The following is a 24,423-nucleotide window of genomic DNA, read 5'->3' as shown; positions in this document are numbered from 1 at the left end:
TGAAATGGCCACTCCAGGTCCAGCTATTCCCACAGAGCTCACAAAGAAGCAAATTAGTTTTGACAGACATGGGCGAGCAGAGTAGCTATAATTATTTATACCCATAGTAAAACTTGCACATGAATCTGTTTTATCTCTTGCTGCGGACCCTCTGGGCTGTCTGACACTCAGTGATGGCACAGATTTAATTAACGATTTAATTAAGTCTATGAAAAAATATTAGCCATTATTCCTGGTGTATTTAAAGCCACACAACCCCTTACCCTGGCAGGGATGTGTTTATCAAAAATTGCCATGGTGGCTGTCTCTAGAAGAGGCAAGAGGGAGGGAGCTATACCAGTATGAAGCTCTTCTGGACTGGTGTGGTTCCAGCAGCATCTGGGAGGTACCAATCTAGCAGGGAAATAATCACAAGCTGTTTTCAGAGCTCACATCATCATCAGCTCTTCTGTGCTGCTCCTCTGTGCTGGGATCAAGCTGCGAGTGCTGATCTTTGAACTGGGTCGAACTTCAGGAATCTTTGCTCCCTGACATCTGGGGCTGGACACCCCCACCCTCCCCTCTCTGCCCCCTCTGCATCAGCCCTGTGCCATGCCAAGTTTAATCCTGTGCTGTTGTGCCACCAGCTGGGATTCCCCCCCTCCCTCTGCCTTTAATCTCCCTTGAGCCCTGCCTTGTTTTCCTTTTCGTTGTGCTGCCATCTGAGTTTTGCTTCCTTATCCCCCACCCCACGAGGTGCCGCTGCTAAAATTCAGCTAGAGCCCTTCCCAGAGGAGCTCTGGGACCTGGTGGGTCTCTGGCATCTCCCAGGTTGGTGGCTCACCCAGGGAAAGGGCACTGTGCTGGTCCCAAACCTGCCCTGGGGACTCCCAGGGCTTCAGTGGCTCTGCCCAGCAGCTGGAGGAGCTCCAAAGCTTGGGAAAGCAGCCCTGGTTTTCCAGGAGCCTGGGTGCACTGTCCCCCAGATCTGACAGGGCCACAGCCAGGGATTTCCAATAGCCAGAGGACTCCCACAAGTCATTAAATGTGTCCACAAGTGGACAACAGTCCCCCAGGACATGGGAGTGGGTGGAGGTCCTGGTTTCATCTGGGAGAGGTAATTTTCCTCCTACAGCACTGTGGTTTTCCTGATTTAGGATGAGGATAATGCTGATAACTCACCGGTATTTTGGCTCCTGCTGTCATTCTCACCCCAAGTCAAGGATTTTCCACGTCTCACACTCTGCCAGTGAGGAGCTGCACCAAAAGCTGGGAAGCAGCGTGGCCAGGAGAGCTGACCCGAGCTGGCCAGAGGGATATTCCATACCACAGAACATCATTTCCAGGCTATAAACTGTGGAAATTACCCAGAAAGGAGCCAGTTTGCTGTTTGGGGACAGGCTGGGGCATCATCCAGTGGGTGATGAGTAATTGTGTTGTGCAGCACTTGATCCTCTTGGGTTCTGTTCTTTCTTCTCTCTTTGTCATTATTATTATCATCACTACATTTTGTTTTGAATGTTAAACTGTTCTTATCTCCACAGATTTACCTGTTTACCTTTTCTTTCTGATTCTCCTCCTTATGGGATGAGGGGGAGTGAGTGAGTGAGAAACTGTGTGGGATTAAACCACAGCAGTGAGGATACACAGATACATCCTAAAGGGATGCAGGATCACTCCCACCCCTACAAAATGTTACAATTAAAAGGATGGATGAAGGAATTTCAGCCATGTCAGGCTGAACAAGAAAGCGCCCAGTGTAAGGCTATTAAGTGGGATTTGTAATTACAATAAAAAATTGCTTTTCTTGCTAGAGTTTTATGAAGGGGCAGGCAATAATCAGAGCAGATGAGATGAGAGATGAGCAGAGGATAAATCCCATCCTACAGAGGCATTTCAGTGAGGCTGAGGGTGTCCTGTGCAAGGCTGAGCTGGTTGAGACAGCACCAGGGGGCTCAGACCTCCTGGGCTTGCCCGAGCAGCAAAAGCTGAAGGGATAGCTGCTGGAAAAGGAGGGCAAAGCCCAAATTCTCCCGTGAACTGTCTCTAACAGATCAGTGGCTGGGTTGGTGTCTAAGATTAGCTCCTTCTGGCAGCTTCAGCAGATGCAGCTGCTGGGTAAATATAGACTCTTAGTGAATGGGCTATTTTCTGTCCTGAAGTATCCAAGTCAGGAGGGCAGTGCAGAGTCACTGGGCTTTGCCATGTGAGTCACCCACTTGGACACTGGGAGGTGACTCTGCCCTCCCAGGCAGCCACAGACCCGAGCTGAGCCACCACAGTGACAGAGCCCTTGGTGCCAGCACCTCAGGGAGGTGCCACCTGTGCAAGGACACCCCTACGGAGGGCAAGAGATGAATCCAACCCTGCACAAAGCACACGGTGGCAGAGCTGGTTTGATGGGAAAAGTAAATCTGAAATAATGGAGACGCCAGGAAACACCTATGAAAAGTCCAGCAGTGACAGATGTGCCAAAAAGGGATGTGACAAGATGCCACCAAGGCACAATACCTGCCCCTTACTCCCAGCACTGTTGGCCAGGCTCCCAAAAGTAAAACCAACCTGGCTTCTGACCCAAAACCCACATGGGTGACAGTTTGCTGGCCATAGGCTCAAGATGTGTACAAAAGCAGAGTCAAATCAAAGGTGAGTATGAATCCAGCTGCAGCCCAGCCTTCAGTCTGGTGATGACAAATGGGTTTGTGCTGAACTCACAAATGTCTTGTGTCGCTTTTTGGGGGACAGGCGAGGACCTGCAAACAGACCCTTGTCCTCTCAGCTCTGGTGGCCAGGTGTTTCCAGGGGTGTCACCTGCAGCCAGCAGCATTGACAGGGATGAGCAGCAGGTGCCAGAGTTATCCAACATTTATTGGCTACATAAATAAGAGACATTTACCAGGGACTTCACAAATTACTTTGGCAGAGCTGAAAGCTGGCGAGGAACCCATCCTGCTTCCCCCACAGGGATGCACCAAGGTCTCAACCCCACTGCAGAGGGGTGTGGATCCTGCCCCAAACAGACAGAACTCAGACATAAGGCCACTGAGAGTTACTCTAAAGTGCAAGAGAGCCAGAGCTATTTCTGTGTCACAAACCCACCTTTTCCCCAAGGCACTGTGTTTCACACACTCCCAAAGTCTAATTCTCCAAGGAGTCTCCCATGGGCTTTCCCTCCACCACCCAGCCCCAATCCCTGCCCTTCACCTGGGGTTTTTCTCCTTTGATTGTGTTCAGCTGTGTGCTCTCCCAGCCCTCCAGCTGGGCTGTGCACACCAAAGGCAGCTGAGGAAAGGGATGGAGATGAGCAAGGGGTGGCTGCAGCACCTTCTGTCCCTCAGCCATGGGCAGGAATGTGAGCTTAGACCTTTGTCCATGGCATGTAAAAAAACGGAGGTGGGGGTTTGGCTTGAGTCCCAGGACACGTGTCACAGCAGGGTGGTCGTGGTGGCCACAGCAGTCTCAGATCCAGCAGTGCAGGGCCCTAAAACCTCCAGCCGTGGGGCCTGGAGAGTCTCCTCTGGGAGACATGGGCTGAGGGGGAGCCCAGTGCTGGTGCACCAAGCCTTGTGGGTGAAATCTCTGGGCCTGCACACTGTCAGAGGGTCAGGAAAACAAGGGCGATGGCTCTGGCACGGAAGGAACATCCTGGGAGCTGCCTCGGCATCCTGCCACGCCTGGGGAGACTGTGAAACACCTGCTGTGCCTGATGGAAAATCTTCCCTGCAGCAAGGGGGTGACCTGTGCCTTCCAGGTGACTTCTACGTGGATGAGCTACAGCAGTCCGATTGTCAGGAGGGCTTGGAGAGCCCGGGCCAGTGCCTGGCCTGGCAGCAGTGGCTGGAAGGGACACGAGGCTTCAGGACAAGCCCGTGGTACCTCCTCTACTCCACCTTTGCCTTGTCCCCCTTCTCCTCCTCCTGGATGGCCAGGATGCGCTCGCGCTCCTTGATCAGCTGCACGCCGCAGTAGGTGATGAACCAGATGGACAGGGTGCTCACGGGGAAACCTAGGGCAGGGAGGGAGAGTGGTCATCCAGCTGTGCCTGCCTAACAAGGCCAAATCTTCACGAGGACATCTGCCTCTCAGGTGGGTTTGGGAGGTCCCACAAGATCATGGTGGCCGGTGACATTTCTCGTCACCAATCCAGCCCTGCAGCTTCACCAAGAAGCTTCAGGTCCCACAAGATCATGGTGGCCAGTGACATTTTTCATCATTAATCCAGCCCTGCAGCTTCACCAAGAGGGAAATCCTCAGGATTGGATTGGGGTGAAGCTGTGCCTGAGCTCACCAAGGCACAGTGGACAGCAGCTAAGTGGGGACATGCTGGAGGGGTTTTGAGCCCCTCTTACCCCCAAAAATCCCTCTGCTCCCCAAGTTCAGAAATCGTGGTTGACTTTCTGCCCATTGAACCTGCCCATGTCCATCGTTGCTCAACACTGTGACCTTCTGGAAGCTTGGGGCCCCACTGATGCTGAGATCAACCCCAGCTTTGTCCTGCACTTCGTGGGGACACAGTGTCCACCCAGGAAAAGACGTATTTTTGTCACCTACGTCAGCACCAGAGCCCAGAGCTCTCCCTCCTCTTTGGAAGGGTCTGACGGTGTTTGCAATCACAAATCTGGTCTCCACAGCAGAGGGGCGGACCCAGGGTTTGCTCCTGCTAAAACAGGAGCTGTGCAATGAATAATGCAACCAGCAAAAGCCAGCGAGCTCAGCGGGCAGGCACTCCTGGCACACCCCATGTGACATTATCCATCCCCATCCCAGAGAGGGCTGCTGGCTCCTGATGGCTATTTATACCCTGGGCAGCTCGAGGGGGCGTCAAAACAGTGCCACAGTGCACTGATCAGAAATGCACAGACTGCAGGATGAGGATTTGTACCTGACACCTTTCGGATGGTGCAGGATGTCCGCTGGAGCACAGGGAATGAGGCAGGAGGGGTCAATCCCTTTCTCCAGCAAGGGGACCACTTCACAGGCAGGGACTCAGCCCTGCTTGGGGAGGTGAACGTGACCTCTGCAGTGCTCCAGGGAGGCTAAACCAGGCTCAGGCTGTGCCAGGAGCTGTACGAGCACACCTGGCAGGCAGCTGGTACCCCAGAACACTCAGCGAGGAGCTGGGGAGGCTAAGAAACCCCTGCCTGCACTTTTTTGCATGAGAATTAAGGATATTTGGAGCAGCCAGTTCACAAGCCAGGGCACTTTGGACCCAAAAGGATCCAAAATCCCAGTCCTCAGCTGCCATACCAGTTCGGACAGGGGCGTCTCAGTGGGGAAGGCTGGCAGCACCTTACCCATCACGAGGAGTCTCTTGGTCACCAGCAGGGCAAACTCCAGGCTGTTGAGGGCCAGGATGTTGTAGAGGACGATGGCCCAGAAGTTCACAGCCCCAAAAGCTGCCCTGATCCGCCGAGACATGGCTCCTGACAGCTTGGCCTGTGGAGGAGAGTGGAGCAGAGGGAAAAGGGTCTGTAAGGGAAAGGGGATCCCTGGGGCAACCCCAGCTGGGATCCCAGAGAGGAGGCAAAAATCAGAGCAGTTTCAGTGCCTCTGTAATGAAGAAATAAAAGGACAAGGAAAAGATGAAAATGCTCTGCTGCTTTAGGGACAAGATGTTAGACACAGCTTCATGGGAATTGTAGGATCACAGACACATGGAAGGGTTTGGGTTGGAAGGGATCTTAAGGATCATCCATTCCACCCCCTGCCTTGTGCAGGGACACCTCCCACTGTCCCAGAGTGATCCAAGCCCCATCCAGCCTGGCCTTGGGCACTTCCAGGGATCCAGGGGCAGCCACAGCTTTGCTGTGCCAGGGCCTGCCCACCCTCACAGGGAAGAATTCTTTCCCATGATCCCATCTAACCCTGCCCTCTGTCAGTTTAAACCCATTTCTCCTTGTCCTGTCCCTCCACATCCTTGTCACAAGTCCTTCTCCAGCTCTCTCAGAGCCTCTTTGAAATGAAATGGTTGAGCCCTGCTTTCCCCACCTCTTGCCCCTCCTCAAGGCAGAAGAATCTGTTGTATCTCAGGATTATTATTAGCGCTACATGCAAATCACTCCTGGCTCCTGGTAAAAATAGTTTTTTAGGAATTAAAAGAAAAAAAAAAAAAAAACGCTGAAAACCAATGACAGCAGCAGAGTGGAATTGTCAGTGGCACATAATCTCCAGGATCAGCTGCTGGGAGAGGAGCAGGGAAGGAGTCACAGCAGCCTTCAAAGAGCACGGTGAGCCCCCAGGCTACTTAGGGCTGGGAATTGTGGGGCTGCAGGGAAGGGATTTCACCGCCTTGAGAGCCCTAATCTGATTAGGAGTTCAACCAGCAGAGCAAACGGGAGGATTGCTCTCCACGGTTTTTATTCAAAAGAGATCTTTAACTAATTTAGGATTCCAGGATTTGAATTGTGGAAAAAGAAATAAGGAACATGTGATGATTTATTTGCGAGGGGTTGTGGAAGGAATTTGAGATGGGATTTTTGAATTGGTTTTGATGATGTGCTTTATTTTTTTTAATATAAGCTGTATAATTTATATATTTATTTATATTTTTATAGATTTCTATTTATTTTTATTTTATTTTGATGATATGTTTTTTAAAATATATTTTTTATTTTTATATTGATGTGGTTTATATATTTTATATCAATATTTAATTTTTTATAGGTAGGAAGAGTAACTTTGGTTTACATTGTTATAATATGGTTTGAAAGGTTATAAGATTTTTAATTATAAAATTTAGGGAGTTATTGATTGACAAAATATTGTTAATAAGGATATTTATGGTCTTGATTTAATTTTTAAATATTTTGTTGTGTGGCTTTGTGTTATAGTGGTTTTTTAGTTAATTGATACATATAATGATATATAAATTATAAATAATTATAAATTATACATTATGCATTTATATAATATAAAAAATTATATAATGATATATAAATTATAATTTTATATAATTATATAAATATATATTGAATATATATGATTTTATATAAATTTGTAGCATTGAATTTAATTTTTGTAGCTATTTTACTTTTTTATATTTTAAATTTTAAAGCTTTGATTTTTTTAAATTTAGTTTAACACAGTTTTATTTTAAATTTTAAATTTATATTTTTGGTTTTAGTATTTAAGGTTTCAGATTAAATCTTGGGTTTAATTCTAACCTTGGGTTTACAGGTTTAAAGTTCTGAGAGTTTCTTGTACTTTGGGTTCCAACAGGAAGATAACTGTTTCCAGGGTGGAAGTTTTAAAGATTTTTTTTCCAGTATGTCCCTGAGACACCTTGGTCCCAAACAAAGACAGGGCTCAAAGCTTTGGACTGTTTTAAAAATAATTTGTTCTAGCATCCAAACACTTGATTTTAAAAGAAATGAGATCAAAACCACTGAGAACGCCAAGATGCTCTGTGGAACAAGAAGAACAAATTAATCCCATATGGAAATATATGAACATTTCCCCATAGAATCCGGATATTCCCCACAGAATATCCCCCATATGCACAGACGTATTCCCAAGGACAGATATTGACAGATATCTCATATTTTGTGTCCATCTTTGGCACTTTGATGCCTCATTGGAGATGCATTCCTGCTTCTCTTGCACCTCTGTTTTCCCTCTGGAATTTCCACCCCAATCTGAATTCCCTGTGAAGCAGCACAGGGGCAGGAGTTTGTTTGCTCTGGGTGGGTGACAAAGTGCATGGAATGAAGGGACACAGAGCACCAGGACTGTGCCTCCCTTGCACAGCTCAGTAGCTGATCCCAAGGATTATCCAGGGACGTCACCATCCCTGGAAATGTTCCAAAAATCCCCACGGATACAGCACTTAAGGATGTGGTTTAGTGGTGGACATGGTGGTGATGGTGCTGGGGCCCTGGGTGGGTCCCCTGGGTAGGGACAAGATGTTAGACACAGCTTCATGGGAATTGTAGGATCACAGACACATGGAAGGGTTTGGGTTGGAAGGGATCTTAAGGATCATCCATTCCACCCCCTGCCATGGGCAGGGACACCTTCCACTGTCCCAGAGTGATCCCAGAGAGGAGGCAAAAGGGCAAAAGACAGCTGGACGTGCTGGTCTTTTCCAGCCTTAATGATTCCATGATTTTGAAGGCCGCAGGAAAGACCTCCAGGTGTCCAGGCAGGAGGCCAGGCCATGGAGCCCCATGGCATCCTCGGGGATTCTGCTCTTCCTCCTCAGCCAAAAACCTGACCCCTACAACCCACTGTCAGCTCCCTCCAGGCACAGATATTTCCCAGCCCCCTGGAGCTCTCCCCATCACCTCACCTCCAGCTTGGCAAAGGGCCCCAGCTGGAAGAACTTCTGCACCCAGAGCTCGAAGTTGAGGCCGAAGCAGTTGACGAGGGACCAGATGTAAACGACCTCGCAGGGCCCCAGCCACAGCGTGGTGATGGCAAAGGTGGTGATGCTGGCCACCAGCTCCTTCAGGATGTTGTCGTGGTTCTCTCCAATGTGGTCATACACGTACCTAAAAGCCAGGGAAGGTACGTGTATGATCTCCTGTAGTCCAGGAGATCCCTCTGGGGTTTTATTTTCCCAAGCTCCTCACAGACAGGTCAGTCCAGAACATCCCAGTAAAACAGGAGGGATGTTCTGGCAATAAACTGATTTTTGTTGGGCCTCAGCTGCTTGGGACTTGTGTTCCTACAAACCTGTAAATACTCAAGGACAAAATATCCACCTTCCCCGCTCTGGCAGGTAAAACTTGGGGTCTCTCAGACTTGCTGGTGCTCAGGATTTTACCACAAAGCAGCCACCACTCCCCTCAGTAGATGTTTGCTGGTGTGAACTCATGGATGAAGGGAGCTGAAGGGCTGAGGAAGATGCAGATGGAGCTACGGTACTCAGTTTCCCTTTCCTCCTGGAGAAATGTGGAGCTGGCTCTTCCTCCTCTGAGGGAGCCCTAAACCCACCAGACTTAAAGGGATTTTGGGACAGCGCTCCTTTATTCCCAACTTTGGAGGAGGGGGCTGTTCTTTGTGCAATTAATTCAGTGGGTTTGGGGCTAAACAGAGCAAATAGTGGGATTTATCCAGAAGAGAGGACACCCCAGCTTTGGGATGCACAGCGTGTGATACTTCATTGCTCTGGGATGGAAGGGAAGACCCTGAACCAGACTAGAGGTGGTTGGTTGGACACTTACTTGCACAGCCAGTCATTAATCCCTCTGTCAAAATGCCTAAAAATAAGATTATAAGAACATGTTACAACACACAGTGACAATAAAAACCTGTTGAAACACAGAAAACACCCAATCCCCTGGCAAGGCACATCTTGGACCTTGCTCACAGAAATCCTCCAGGCTCCTTTCTTGGACAGATGCCACTAGAGACGTGGTTTAACTTTTCTCCTTATCTCCCCACCTAAGAATATTTCCCTGGGTTCTGGCCAGGTCTAGGCTATGGTTTCAGGTGGTCTCCAGCTCTCAGACCAGCTGCCCAGAACAGCCCCGGTGTCCTCCCCTCCACACAGGTCCTGTCCTGCTCAAACACTCTTCATTCAGGGCACTCACGTTTCAGCAAAGATGTAGAGCATGGTGATGCATTTTGGAGGCTGGGGTGGGTCCAGGTGGTCCAGTCTGGCGATGGTGTTGATGACCCCAAACATGACAGCAGCTTTCACCCAGTCATACACCAAATTGGAGTAGGCCAGGCCAGCTGGAGTAAAAAATGGGAGTCAAACGGGGAAAAGCAACGCGGAATGTATCAGGATTTCTGCAGAGCAAATATTTTAAAACTAAGCTTTTTAAGAGGCTTGAACCAAAGGACAATTTCTTCTTGGGGTATGAGGGAGCAAACTGCTTATTGTTCTTAGTAGTCCAAGAAATTCTGTTTATACAGTCATTTATTCCATCATTGTGCCTTCCCTCTGAGGCTTGCTAAGCAGTTCTTAGGTCTGCCCTCTGAGCTTTTATTGGCATCTCCATCAAAATTCCCCCCAACCCCTGCTCCCTCTGATCATGGACGTCCATGCTACAGCAGAGCCAGGGTCAGAACCTCTGACTTAGAGAGGTGTCTGGCACTGGGAAGCAAGCCCTGCAGGGACAGCTACTAAAGATTTCAAATGCCTCTGCAAAGAGCTGCTAAAATGCCCCTGTGTTGGTGGGATCCCACTCCCAGATTAAGGGATGCTCCCACCATGGTCAGTACAGCCAGATGAGCTCTTCTCCTTCTGGAATAACATGGGATCCATCTAGCCAGGGCTCTTGGGACACCCTAAATCCACGTTAGTGCCACTCCAGCTGCATTAGGATTTTATCCTGGCCTCGAGCTGCCACTCTGGAGAGACAGGAGTCTCCTCCAGCACCTGCTTGGCCTCTGCTGTGTGGTAGTGCCTGAAACGCTGCCATCAGACATGGATTTGATAATCTGGAGCCCTCCATGCAGCTGCCAGCTGAAGGCCAGTGCTGCCCCCATCACTTATCCTGGGCATTTGTCTTCTGGAGGTCTCTAGCCCAGCCATGCTTGGAGAACTCCCATCTTTAGGTAGAGATTACCTTGCCCTGGAGTTGTCCATGTAAGTGTTGAATACTCTTTTGGGACAATCCATAACCTCTCTGGGCACCTCTCCCAGTGTTTGACCACTCTATGGACAACTTTCCTTACATGCAAGCAGGCTTTGCATTGCTGCACGTGGTTTGCTGTGTCCTGCTGATTATTTTAGAGGTGCTGAGCTCCCTCACAGTCCAAAGGTAACAAAAATACCTTGGTGCTCAGCTTCCTAAACCCCAAACTAAACAATTTACACTGTGAAAAGGCCAGACCAGCACCATGTGCCTTCCAGGTCCGCCCAACCCAGCTCTGTGTGTGGCCAGCATGAGGATGAGGGGTTTTTTATGCAAACCTGTCCAACACAGGCATTCCCAAAGCCTCTCAAGGGGGTGGATGGAGATCTGGATCCCTCCCCACTGCCTTGGAGCTGAGAACAGGGGTGGAGGTGCCCAAGCACAGCCACTCACCCAAGGACCAGTCCGAGAGGCGGTTCACGAACTTCAGGTCAGAAGGGAGGGTGAGGATGTAGAAGAAGTGGAAGAAGATGTCCACAGCCACGATGGCCCCCACGTGGAGCAGGGCATTGACACGGATGCTCTTCATCTCGTCGTCCTTGCGCCTCAGCTCCCGGGTGCTCACCTGCAGGGAGGGACAAACGGGGACAGGGCTGAGCCCAGGGACAGGATGGGCATTGTTCCTTCATCCAGAAGGATGGTCAAGGTCCAAACAGGGATTGATTCATCATTCTCCTTTAGAGGTCACACCGTGGACCATCCTTTAGAGTCTCCTTTAGAGGTCACACTGTGGACCATCCTTTAGAGTCTCCTTTAGAGGTCACACCATGGACTACGTGGCCCAAATTTCCACTGACTGAGGAACACCCAAGGGCTGGCTCAGGTGAGCACATCCACAAGGAACAGGACATGTCCCACCCACAGCAGGGCTCAGGACAGCAGGGATGTCCCTACTGCATCACCCTGCTCTTCCCAGGGCTTTCCCAGCAGAGCAGGCATGTGGTCACACGAAGGCCTGGCTGTCCTCAGGGACGCCAGGTGGGGTGAAATCCACTCTGACCAGGGAGCTCCCAGGGTTTCGTGCTCTTTCTGCAGCGATGTGCTCAGGAAATCAACTTTGCTTAAGGACAACCCCTTCCAAAAGACACTAAGAGGGAGCAAATGCTTGCACCCATCACATCTCCTGGATGGATTCCAGGGTTGGAATCCCAACCTGACAGCTCTGCCAGGGCCTGCTGTATTTTTGTCCAGGGTCATTTGGGAGGAGGAGAACTGATGATGGCTGAGGCTTCTGCTGCAGACTCCTGCTGTAAATGAGAGGGAGATTTGCCCGAGGGGCTGTCCTGAATTGGTGGGACCTGATTGATGGGGATTTCATCTCTGCTGTGTCTTGCACAAACAGGGTCCGGGGTTTGCCTCCAGGAGCTGTCACATCTCTGCTAGTTGTCACATAAACATCACCAGAGAGCTCTCAGGATTACACGGGGCAGAGCCCTGTCCTTGCTTCCCCGCATCGCCGTAAAATCGCTGCTGTATCCAAAATCCTCTTATGTTTATTACTTCCCCTTTATTCCCTGCAAGAGGTGGGAGCTCTCCCTGCATAATCCACAGGCTGCTGCACCAGCCCAGTTGTCAAATCCAGATGATTCCTGAGAATTAAAGCCTTTGCCAGCTTTTTCTTTGTGCCTGTTAAGTACCAGGTGCTTTGAGGATACAAAGAGGTCGCTGGACCCTGAGCTGAGGGAGGACAGGGTCTGGCATGGGGATGTGGGGGAGGACACAGAACCCTCCTTCCAAGGAATCACAGAATGGCTTAGGCTGGAAAAATCCATCAAGATCATTGAGTCCAACCATTAACCCAGCACTAAACCCTGTCCCCAAGTGCCACATCTACACATCTTTGAAATACCTCCAGGGATGGTGGCTCTAGCACTGCTCTGGAGAGCCTGTTCCAATGCTTAACAATCTTTTCCTTGAAGAAATTATTCCTGTTATCCTGTCTAAACCTGCCCTGGTGCAACTTGAGGTGGTTTCCTCTCATCCTCACATGTGTGTGTGGTGCCAGCACTTGGTCACCACCCCCTTGGGATCAGGGCTGTGTCACTGACACTGCCACCCCTAGAAAGGGAGATTTGCTCCCTTGATCTCAGTAAGGAAGATGCTTCTCCACCCAAGTTTGGCTGGCCAAGCCCTGGTACAGATGAGTTCCCATCTCACACAGGGATGCAAGAGCTCCACCAGGATGTAGGACCAGTAGGATCCAAAGGGAAAGATCCAATCTCTAGCGGGGCCATACGCCCCACCCTGGGGAAGGGTTCCATCTGCCTCCTGCCCTAATTGCTCCTGGGCAAGCAAGAATTCACCTCTGCAGCCAGCCACAGCTCCAGCAGTGCAGGGGGGATGTAGCCAGGAGATGGCAGTGGTGGCCAGGCCAAGCCAGGACCCCTGGCCGGGGCAGGGGAAAGGGCTTGGGGACTTAATCCTTGTGCCTTTGGGGTTTGAGGCAGCAGAGAGGAGAGCTGCTCATTAAGTGGCTTTAGATAGCCTGGTTTGGGGTTGTGCAAAGGAGCAGGAAATAAAACTGCCCCTGGATGCAGCTCTGCAGGAGCAGTGGGAGTTCAGGTGTTGGAGACACGAGGAGCTTCATGTCCCCATTTGTAGGTACCTGGCTGCACCCCTGATGGGGACACCAGAGCTGACCTTTTGATCTTCAGGGTCCAATGCTCTAAAAATCATTTTTAACATGTCCAGTAAGACTGAGGGCTCTTGTTCCTTTTAAGAGGCACCATGAAGTTGTTAATTCCACAGGTGAAGAGCAGGCAAGGAGCAGGACTGGGATCATAGCTCATCCTGGAGGAAACATCCCAGTGCAAAGCCTTTCTTAGGCAACCAAAGCCAGCTCCACGTGTGAGAGAAGGTGCTGTGCTGGTGGGTCTTCAGCCTTCTCCTCACCGTGAGGCTCTGGCTGCTCTCCCTTGCTCTGGGCTGGTTTTTCTTCTGAATCCACAAATGTTTTTCCAAAACATTCTTGTACCCAGGCATCAGTTTGGGTCCATAAACTCAGTGTAGCTGTTCTTCTGCAGAAGGAACCAGAGGTGGTGGTGGGAATCCTCCACAGCATCACTGCTGACCGAACACCTCCCTTTGCCAGCATCTCCCCACTGCTTTGGTGGCCAAGGCTGATCCTTGGTGCAGAAGGAGGTTGAGGTGGGAAGAGTAAGGGGGGACACAGCACTGCTGGTTTCCTTGATCTTGGACTGTAGAACAGCTCCAGAGGTCCCAGCCCAGGCTTCTGCTGGTGTTTTCCTGTTCTGATTGGAGTCTGCTTATCCAAAATCTCCCTTGGTTGTGTGGAACAGGCAAAGATTTGGGGCATCGGGGAACTTCATCATTTTGCTGGAGCTCAGCCTTCCACCCAGTCTTATTTATTTCCTGAGAAATAACTTGCTCTAAAGACACACAAGCCATCCCTGGAAGCTCCTGCTCCCTGGGTGAAGCAGCAGGATAGAAATGGGAGACAGAAATGTCCTTGTTGTCACAGCATGCAGAGGCCCCATGTGTGGCCCTCACCATGAAGGCACTGGGGTTACAGCACAAGGAAACTGAGGCATAGAGCAGTGCAGATGCCCAGGGAGCAAGGACATCACAGCAAGATCTTCCATTGTGAACTGGTCAGTGAAAAAGGCCAAAAAAACCCCAAAAAAGAAGCTTAAAAATCCATCAGTTTATGCTCTTCCCCACAAAAATGCACAGCCACAGAGGTGACCACAAGAAGTTCTACAGCCACTTGCATCTTCACTGTGGACAAGTTAGGGTTTTGGAAAACATTGATCCCAAGCAAATAAATTCTGGAGAGAAATCCTGCTCCAGCCTGGCCTCAGGATCACTCACCTGGGCGTGGAACTGGTCAAACGTCATGACAGGCCCGAAGAAGAAGAAGGGGAGGTAGAAGTTGTACTTGAGGAGGTCGAAGATGGAGTAGATGCCCTCTTCCTTCTCGGAGCTCTCCAGGGCGAAGCTCATGCAGCGCATGATGGTGAAGGTGCACCCTCCGTAGAAAAGGACATCTTGGAGATCAAAAGCTCCCGTCACAAACCCACTCTGGGCAAGAAACAGAGAGTTACCCCCAGGAACCTGGTGTCCCTTCTGTGCTGCCTCGCTTTGGGGGGGACACCACTCCTGGGGCAGCAGGCAATTGTGTGGCTGGGGGGGACACTCAAGCCCATCCAGTGCCACCCCTGCCATGGCAGGGACACCTCCCGCTGTCCCAGGCTGCTCCAAACCCCATCCAGCCTGGCCTTGGGCACTTCCAGGGATCCAGGGATCAGCCACAGCTTCTCTGGGCACCCTGTGCCAGGGCCCCTTTTCCACCCTCACAGTGAGGAGTTTTTTCCTAACATCTCCTCTAACCCTGACCTCTGCCAGTTGAGTTTTCAGTTCAAGGAAAACCTCTAATTATGCTGTGACACCAATTGTCTCTGAAGTTAATGAGCTGGAAAGAGAAAACTGGGGCTCGATTTCCCAGCTGGCTCCTGCAGCTCAGAGCAGTCAGGAAGTGGTAGATCCTCTTGGCCGTGTCACCAAGCAGCTGTTGGTCACACAGCTTTGGTCTGGGTGGCAATGTCACCCTGTCACAGGTGTCCCCACAGAGTAGAGCAGAGCCAGCACGGGGTTGATGGAGAGGGAGGGAACCCATCTTTGGAGGCAGGGAGAGAGAGCAATGTCCTGAAGAGGGACTGAATATTTTTATAAAGTCCTTCCTGGGCTTCTCTCCATCCACCAGTGAGATAAAATCTTAGCTAGGCTGTGACCTAAGAGTTGGGCATCACTGAATCCATCTCAGCTCTGTGTTACAGCTGGGGAAACTGAGGCACGGGGCAGCCACAGGCAACAGGCTGACAAATTGCTGCCTGGACAGCAAGAAGGACTCAGATGTCCTTTGTTCTGGAACAGCATGAAGCCACCAAAACATGACATGGACACTGTGGGATTGCTCCCAAGCTCACACCTCAACAGTCCCTTCCCTCTAAAAGGCTGTGAGAGCTCTGCTGCAGGCCAGGGCCTGGGGCTGCCCCAGGAGCCCTCCCGGGGGATGACCCCGAGGAGATGGACACCAGAGGGCTGGAAAGGAGGCAGACACACGGCCGGGACAGCACCCACCTGCCACGAGCCAAAGGGCTCCACCTTGAAGGAGGCGAGGCAGCAGAGCCCGGCCACGTAGCAGAGCCACTTCTGCTTGGCCAGGGCCACCGAGTAGAGGAGCAGGCAGTGGGACAGGATGATCATCAGGTAGAGCAGCCCCATGCTGCCCAGCACAGCCAGGACCCCGTAGATCATGTACATCACGGCCCGGTGCTGGGGAGAGAGCGGCTGTGGTCAGCATGGTGAAAGCCCTGAGCCCAGAACATCCCCCAAAACACCTTCCACAGATCCCAGGCCACCCCTGGTGCTCTCAGATCCACGCCACCGCAGCCCTGCTCACCTGTGGCACGGTCATGGAGCAGATCTTGCCGAAGAGGACGTGTCCCGAGAGGGCGAAGATGATGATGTTCCTGAACGAGGTGAACCACATCACCCACTCAAAATCAGCCACGTCCTGCAGGAGCAGCACCAGGCACTTTACTGCCCCCAGCTCCACAACTTTTAGAGATTTTTCTTCCCATTTTCCACCCAAGGGCTCCCGAGCACTTTAGCTCAGACATAAAGCCCCAGGAGGGACGTGCAGAGGTCGCTTGTCCCGGCACACACAAAGTGGAGCATCCACAGCCCTGCAGTGATGCCTCAGGTTTTAGCTTTTATATTTTTCAGTTTCTGTGCTGCTTTAGTGTGTGGGGCTGGGTTCACATCAGGGGATGCTGAGCTCTCTGCACAGAGCAGGAAGACAAAACAATTCCTGCTCCAGCTGGGCACCAAGGACAAATGATCCAAAGCTCAGCCCAGGAGCACAAACAGCGTGGGCTGCAGAGAGAAAAACAAGCAGGGTGGGAGTGCCTGGGCTAAAGCTGGAACGGGACAATGAACTACAAGGTGCAAATGGAGCAGAGCTGAGCCAAGGGAGAGACCCCGGGAGCGCTCGTGCATTTTGGGGCCATTTGGGTTCATCTTGGGTGCAGCCCTGGCTGGGCTCTTGTGCTGCCCAAGGTGCATCCATGGAGGCCTTGGAATAAATCCCTGCTTTATTCTTTAGCTCTGTCCAGCCTCGGCTCTAGGTCAGCCTTCACAAAGCTTCAGCAGGGCTGGTATTTTCCCCACTGCTTTAGGGAGAAAAATACAGGTCAGGGGGACTTCACAGAAGAGTGCCTGTAGCAGAAAAACCAGCTGTTTCTCCACTGACCAGGCTGTCTCTAGCTAGGAAAGCCCAAGCCCTTCCTCACTCACCATCTTCCTGCCAAAGTAGTGCCAGCCTGGCTTTATGCCATCCCGAAAGGCTTTTCTGTTCATGCTGTCTACAAAAGAACCAGAGTTAAAGGGAGAGAAACAGCTCTGGGAAACAGGATCCGGGTTCAAGGCAGGCCCAGGACCTCCATCGTTGTGATAATGAGCCGTCAGGGCTCCAACACCCCACCCCAAAAGTGCCTGATTGCCACAGACAACCGAAAGAGTGAACGACAGCAGCTTTCTGCAGGAATTTTCAGCAAAGCCTTTTTCTCATTACACATTGCCTGGCTGATCCCATAAAGTTTTCAGGTTTGTGGGCTTCCAAACAAAAAAAAAAAAAAAAAAAAAAATCAAACAAACACAAAAAAGCCAAAACCAAAGAAAAAACCCAACAAACCAACTAAAAAAAAAAAAAAAAACAAAAACAAAAACAAAAACCCAAAACAAAACAAAATAAAGCAAACAAAAACAAAACAAAAAAACCAAAACAAAACAAAAAACCAAAAATATTAGCCTTGTGTAGGCAGGGTGGTGGTGGTTGCCTGGTGTGGCACTACCTGGAGACCTGTGACACCCCACAGCCTCTTACCCTGAGCAGTGGAAACAGGGACAAAGAGACAAAAATCCCTTTAAAAAGGATTTCCAAGCTGTTTTCTGTAACAGCAAAGCCAGGGATCTGCCGGTGGAATCAGCAGCTGTAAAAGCAGGCGCCTGACACCCAATGCCCCCTCTCCCGGGATGCGGGGGCAGCGTTACCTCGGGACGCCTCGAAGATGCCGCTGCCGCTGTAGAGCACGGCACAGGTCACCACGAGGGCGTAAAAGCCCAGCTCGTAGCTGGGCAGCATCGCCTTAACCCCCATGGGGGCAGGTCACAGCCCCGGCCGGCACCAGGGAGGGATCCACACCTGGGGAAGGGAGAGAGGAGAGGGATGAAAAATGGGGATGAGAGCTCACCTGCCCTCCTGTCCCTCCAACGCCCTAAATTCCTGCTGCTCACCCCCAACTCTGCCTTGTGGGCTCCCCTGAAGGCTGAAGGGGAGGAGGAGAGGCTCACACCTGGGGCACAACTCAGGTGCAAAGAGGTTCCTGCAAACCCCACCCGGGAGCCGGGATTTGGGGCCAGGTGTTCCTGATGAGGGGTTCTTCCCATTATCCTGATGTTCAGAGCCGCTCCAGGATGGGTTTCCTCCGGCGTGTCTCGGATGTCCCCAGCTCTAATTCCTGCTTGGATCCGTGGAGGGGATCCAGGACGGAGCACAGAGACACCCCCGATGGAGGGGACGCGATGGGTTCCCCCCCTCCCCGCTCACCTTGCCCAACCTCCGGCTCTCGGGGGGCTCCCAAAGCCCCGTGATCCCAAATTTCCCCTGCCTGGAGCCTTTAGGACCCCGCAGACACGGCTGAGCCCCCCGGCGGCATCAGCAGCAATTAGCCCTAGGGCTAATTACTCCTCCGAGGTTAATTAACCTCGGCGCGACGTGCCTTGCAGCTCCGCAGCCTCCCCGGCTGAGTGGCCGGCAGCTGCCGAACGGGAGCAGGCGGGATGCGGGGGACGGGGACAGGGGACAGGGACACCCCCGGTGCTGGCACCCCCTCCCCGCCACCACCGCTGAGAGCGCTGAAGGGATTAAGGCGCAAAAGGCGCCCGGTCACCCTCTGCTCCGGCATCTGCTCCGCAAAAGCTTCTGCGGTTATTAAATGTATAAAAATTAAAATATTATTAAAATTATCCCTTTCATTTTAAGCGTTTATTTTTTTCTTTGGTCGCCGAGGTTTTTAAGCGGGGGGTGGGGGAGGTACTTGGCAGCGATGCGGGGTGACCCCGTCTCGCCCCGGCGTGGACCAAACGCGTTTCCCGGGGGGAATTTCGGGTTCACCCCTGGCAGGATTTCGGGTACATCCCGGGTGGAATTTCAGGTTCCTCCGGGTGGAATTTCGGGTTCATCCCGGCAGGATTTCGGGTTCATCCCGGGTGGAATTTTGGGTTCCTCCGGGAGGAATTTCGGGTTCATCCCTGGCAGGATTTCGGGTTCATCCCGGGTGGAATTTTGGGTTCATCCCGGCAGGATTTCGGGTTCATCCCGGGTGGAATTTCGGGTTCCTCCCGGGCGGAATTTCGAGCTCATCCCGGGCGGAATTTCGGGTTCCTCCGGGCGGAATTTCGGGTTTATCCGGGTGGAATTTCGGGTTCCTCCGGGTGGAATGTCGGGGCTGGCCCCGCGGCCAGTGCCGGTGCGGGGCCGCTGCGGGCAGGCGCTGCCCCCGCGCTGCGGTGCCCTTGCGGCGGGAGGGCGCGCACGGAGGTGCCTGCGAAAAGCTTTTCCCCCCTCCTCTCCAAAGCTTCCAAAGCTTCTTTTTATTTTATTTTATTTTTTTTTTCCTTCTTTGGCGAGGAGCGGTGACCAACCTCGGGGGCTGGCGGGGGACCCCTGAGATGATTTTAACTCCTGATCTCTCCCGGGGTGCCCGGGAAGGTTTGGGGGGTGCCAGCAGAGCCCCCCGCAGCTCCGAGCGGCCGCAGGGCAGCATCATCCTCATCATCCTCACCATCACCATCCTCACCACCCCGCTCCCTCCCCGGCCCCCGGCCGGGAGCTGGGGACACGCAGCGGGGACAGCCAGCCCCGAGGTGCGGGAGCAGAGTGTCACCAGCCGCAGCGTGGCCCCCCCAGCCCCGCATCGCTCCCCGCTACTGACCTTGAGCCCCGGGGGGAGCGGGCGAGGGTCGGGGATCCAGCGTCCGGCAGCGCGATGGGGACAGGAGGGGGACAAGGGAGAGGGGACAACTTCCGAGGGTTTGGGGGCGGCTGATCTGCCCTACAGCATCTCTCAGCCCGCCTCGGGGAGGGGGGCAGGGGTGTTTTTGGGCTGCCGTCCCCCACCTTGCCCCTGGAGGAAGTTTGGCTGGGAGTGGAGCGGAGCAGGCGGGAGGTATTTTTATTTTAGAGCAGCACTGCAGAGGGGGGTGGCTCGGGAGCTGTCTGTCACGGCAGCTGCTGAGAGGACCCGTGCTGGCTGCCAAAGCTCACCCCGAGCCAGGGGAGCCGGCCCTGCGAGCCCCGGGGCACGGCAGCACCAGGCAGGGACCGGCTCCCTTCAGGGGGGGGTTGGATCCCCACTTCTAGCCCTGCAAGGGAGGGGTTGCCCCCATCACCTTGTTCCAAAAAAGATATCACTGCGTGGGGATGGGGAAACTGAGGCACGGAGCCAAAAGGAAGTGTCATTCCTACTCGGCTTGGGCAGTGTTTAAATCTAAGCGAGGCTCGGAGGCTGCAGCATCTCCTGCTGCCAGGTGAGAAGCATCAGGACAAGAGGAAACGGCCTCGAGATGTGCCAGAGGAGATTTAAGTTGGATATTACTGAAAATCTCCGCACTGAAAGTGTTGTCGGGCACTGGAACAGGCTGTGCAGGGAAGTGGTGGAATCACCATCCCTGAAGTGTTCCAAAAGTCCCCTAGATGTGGCACTCTGGGGACACGGTTTAGTGCTGGGTTAGCACTGGGATTCGATGATCTCAGAGCTCTTTTCCAACCTCAGCCATCCTGGGGTCTCTACAAAACACCTTTGGGGTCTTCCAGCAGGGGATAGGAAGGGGCAGGGGTGTGTTGTGGCCTCTGTTCTCTCAGGGTGGGCAAACACAGCTCAGCCAAGACGAGAAGCCAGCACAGCCTCAGGGCCAGGCCTGTGCCCTGTGCACACAGCTGTCACCAAGCCCCTGTGACATCTGGGCACAGCTCACCCTGGGGCTGGCTCCCTGAGCATCCCTGGGATGCCGGAGGGGTCAGCGCAGAGAAACAAGGAAGAGATTTTATAAAAATGTTATATTTTAGCAATTTTATATTGTATAAATTTGGATTTTATAAATCCCTCGGTGGTTTGTTAGTTTTGGGGTGAGGTGCAGTGCTCTGGGAGGGAGGATCTGCAGCCCTGGGATCAGCCCAGCTCTGCTGTTGCACTGCCTGGGAACAAAAAGGCTTTTTAGCATGGTTTTGTTTTTCACCTGGCGCACACAGAGAGGCTCTCCCCAGCCAGGGCAGTGTGCTGACTCTTCCAGCACCTAACGAGGTGCTTTAATCTTGTGAAAAACAAGGTTCACTCTCCTGTAAAAAATCTAAAAGTTTAATAAAGGACAAGAGGAGAAAAAGACAATGAAGCAAAGATTTATGGCTGGGTGCTTGGCATTCAGCCAAGAGCACACCTGCTATTTTGGAAACACCCTTTAGGTACCACCTCTGTTGCATCAGCCTCTTACATATTCACAATTATGCACATTAAACTTTCCCCCAAACTAGTTTTCATGTTCTGAGAACTGTTTAGCAGGGCTCCTCCTCAGCTCTGCCTTTTCAGAGCCTGTGGATTCCTTGGCTGTGGGTTTAGTCCGTTCTTGTTATCACCTTTAGTCTGGGCTTTGGTCTATGCTTTCTGCTGATGGTAAGTTTGATAGCTGGCATATCAGTAGTAAGGGTCCTTCTTCATCTGTTCACTGAATGTTATCTCAACCAAGCAGGAATTTTAACACAAATATACTTCTATCAGTTCTTTCACTGCTATGTCTGACAAAATAAAAACTTTATAGCAAAGTTTCTTTAAAATTATCCATGTGGCAGCCATTTTAATATTTGTGAAAGGCCGCTGTTATAATATTTATTTATAACAGTCTGGATGCAGCCTCTCGGATGCCCCAGCCCTGATCCTGCTGCTGCAGCTCCATCCCTGCCCGGGGACTCCCAGACCTGCCCTAATTGACTGGCTAATTGAGAGATCGGTGCAGATAAGCACGGGACACGATTCCTCAGAATTCCTCACGATTCCTCCATTTCCCGGTGCCTGTGGCAGGCAGCAAGGAGCCAGCAAGGAGCCTCAGCAGGAGGGAAAAGAAGTCTGGACACAGATGGACATGGGTGTGGTGGTGGGGAGGTGCAGGGGGGCAACGAGGAAAGGCAGATCAATGTCACCCCCTTGGCTCCCAAATCCAGTCCTCTCTCCCCATCCCAATCCATGCAGAAAGCAAAGGCAGCCCTCAAATCCATTATTTTTCCTATTATTTTTATGTTTTTGTTTTGTTTTTTGTTTGTTTGTCTTTTGGGGTTTTGGGTTTTTTTGTTTGGTTTTTTTTTTTTTTTTTTTTTTGTTTTTTTGTTTTTTTTGGTTTTTTTTTGTCAGAGTCCCATCGTGCTGCTCCCCCTGGGCACTGGCATCCAGAGAGTTTCAGGCAGATGGCAGATTTTCACCTTCTTTATAATTTTTTTCTCAATCCTGAGAAATCTGTGATCCTGCTGAATTCAAAGTGCAACACAGGTGAAGGGCCAAGCAGTGGGTTTTCATGAGGCTCTGGGGACTGTGGTGATAAAAATAATTGAGCTTTCATTTATAGATATTTTAAAAAATTAAACCCCCCCTCGCTCATGATTTCTACTCTAATAAGATTTATTTTTAATGTGACCAGGGTGTCTTCCTCAGCACTGGGGACATTTCTGTGTTTTATGGCCCCAGGGTTTATGGCTTTATGGAGCTTCTTCAAGTGATATTTTTTCAAATATTTGGGGGCTTGCTGGAAGTTGTGGCACAGGATTTGAGGCCAGGCCCCTCTGTAGAGCCTGAGAAAGGTGGTGGGGTTCCAGGAAAGGTGCTTGGCTCTGTCTCAGGGAGGCTTGGGACAAAATGGGGACATTAATGGGGACACCAAACAAAGTCCCTGGCTGCTGGGCTCCTGCTGCTGGAGCAGAAATTTGAATGGGAAGCAGAGACAGTTTTAATCATAGAATCCTAGCATGGTTTGGGATGGGAGGGACAGTAAAGTTCCTCTAATCCCACCCCTGCCACGGGCAGGGACACATTACACTGCCCCAGGGTGCTCCAAGCCCTGTCCAGCCTGGTCTTGGACACTTTCAGGGATCCAGGGGCAGCCACAGCTGCTCTGGGCACCCTGTGCCAGGCCTCACCACTCTCACAGCCAGGAATTTTTTCCCAATATCCCTTCTAAACCTACTCCCTTCTGTCAGTTTAAAGCCATTCCCCCTTTTCCTACGCTCCATGTCCTTGTCCAGAGTCCCTCTGCTGTTCTCACAGGCCTCACATGGATTATTTTTACTGCCTGGGGTTGTCCCATTGGGTTCCTCATGCAAACATCACTGGGAACATGCCAATCCCACCAGGATGGCTCAGGAGAGAGGGATGTGTCATCCATCCATCCATCCATCCATCCATCCCTCCATCTTTCCATCCATCCCTCCATCCATTCGTCCATCACCCATCCATCTCTCCCTCCATCCGTCCGTTCATCCCTCCATCATCCATCTCTCCATCCATTCTTGTATCCATCCGTCCATCCATCCATCCATCCATCCATCCACCCATCCCTCCACCATCCATCTCTCCATCCATCTTTGTATCCATTCATCCATCCATCCATCAACCATCCATCCATCCATCTCTCCATCCATCCTTGTATCCATCCATCCATCCATCATCCATCCATCCATCCTTGTATCCATCCATCCTTGTATCCATCCATCCATCCATCCATCCATCCATCCATCCATCCATCCATCATCCATCCTCCATCTATCTGTCCATCCATCCATCCATCCATCCATCCATCCATCCATCCATCATCCATCCATCCATCATCCATCCTCCATCTATCTGTCCATCCATCCATCCATCCATCCATCCATCCATCCATCCATCATCCATCCTCCATCTATCTGTCCATCCATCCATCCATCCATCCATCCATCCGTCCATCCATCCATCCCCACCTCCAGCACCCCTCTCAGCACCCCCAGAATGCTCTGCCCATCCCCCATGGCACCCACTGACCCCATCAAAGCTCCCAATCCTCCAGGGAAAGGCTCTGAAGGAGGCTCCCATCACCTCCTCTCACCCAGATCAGGTCAGACCCCCCCCTGCCTCCAGCTCCTCCCCTCACAATCCCCTCCCATTCCCCAAAAATTCCCCAAACAGGTCAGTGACAGGCTGGAATAACCCCTCTGCTCCTTGCTGCCTTCCCAGATCCCTCTTCTCCCTGACCAACAAGCTGCTCCGAGCCCAGGGTCTCTGCCTGGGATGGTTTTGGAGCTGTAAGTGGAGATCCCAGGGATTTAGGTGGCATTTGTGGAGTGAGGCCAGCCTGTCCCATGGGAGCAGCCAGCTCAGGAGCTGGGCCCGGAGGGGAGAGGATGAAGGGAGAAACGAGAAACCCAATACCCCTCTTGGCTCTGTCGTGGCTTAATTTAGAGCACAGGGGCTCTGCCAGAGTGTTTTTCCATTTAAAGCTGAACCTCTTCCCTTTTGTCCTGCGCTGTGCCTTGCAGGGCAGTGGCAGCTGACGGCTGGGGCTGCTGGGGAGGGTCAGCAAAGCAGTTTCCAACTCAGTTCCCCTGTGCCACCAGCTTCTTCCCCATTTCTCCCACATCAAGGACTGAAATCCATCTCCTCCGGCCATCCCTGTCTTGCTTTGGAGTCTCAGGGAGGGCAGGAGCCACCCACAGCCCCAATCCACAGCTCTGAGTTCCCTGGGATGGGCTTTGACCCCC

The 24,423-nt window shown here is 51.8% G+C and overlaps 1 protein-coding gene across 2 annotated transcripts; it reads right to left on the bottom strand.

Moving 5' to 3' along the window:
• Positions 1–2,826: 2,826 nt before the first annotated feature.
• On the bottom strand, positions 2,827–19,812 carry HHATL (hedgehog acyltransferase like). 2 transcript variants are annotated; one of them, XM_038129535.1, is made up of 12 exons: positions 19,583–19,812; positions 17,640–17,790; positions 16,884–16,951; positions 15,988–16,101; positions 15,666–15,860; positions 14,397–14,606; positions 10,959–11,130; positions 9,513–9,657; positions 9,144–9,179; positions 8,267–8,468; positions 5,274–5,415; positions 2,827–3,985 (listed from the first exon to the last, which is right to left on the bottom strand). In XM_038129535.1, exons 2-12 carry the CDS (start codon positions 17,743–17,745, stop codon positions 3,861–3,863), a joined length of 1,515 nt encoding a protein of 504 aa, XP_037985463.1. In that variant the 5' UTR covers positions 17,746–17,790; positions 19,583–19,812; the 3' UTR covers positions 2,827–3,860. The 2 variants fall into 2 exon arrangements, with proteins under 2 accessions (XP_037985463.1, XP_037985464.1); XM_038129536.1 differs by lacking the exon at positions 19,583–19,812 and having other exon boundaries at positions 16,884–16,947; positions 17,640–17,768.
• Between the last annotated feature and the right edge of the window lie 4,611 nt (positions 19,813–24,423).

This window comes from Motacilla alba, chromosome 2, assembly GCF_015832195.1.
Source record: "Motacilla alba alba isolate MOTALB_02 chromosome 2, Motacilla_alba_V1.0_pri, whole genome shotgun sequence".
NCBI classification, from domain to species: domain Eukaryota; kingdom Metazoa; phylum Chordata; class Aves; order Passeriformes; family Motacillidae; genus Motacilla; species Motacilla alba.
Note: the sequence above shows the minus strand (reverse complement) of the source record. Positions and strands in the feature narration are given on the sequence as shown.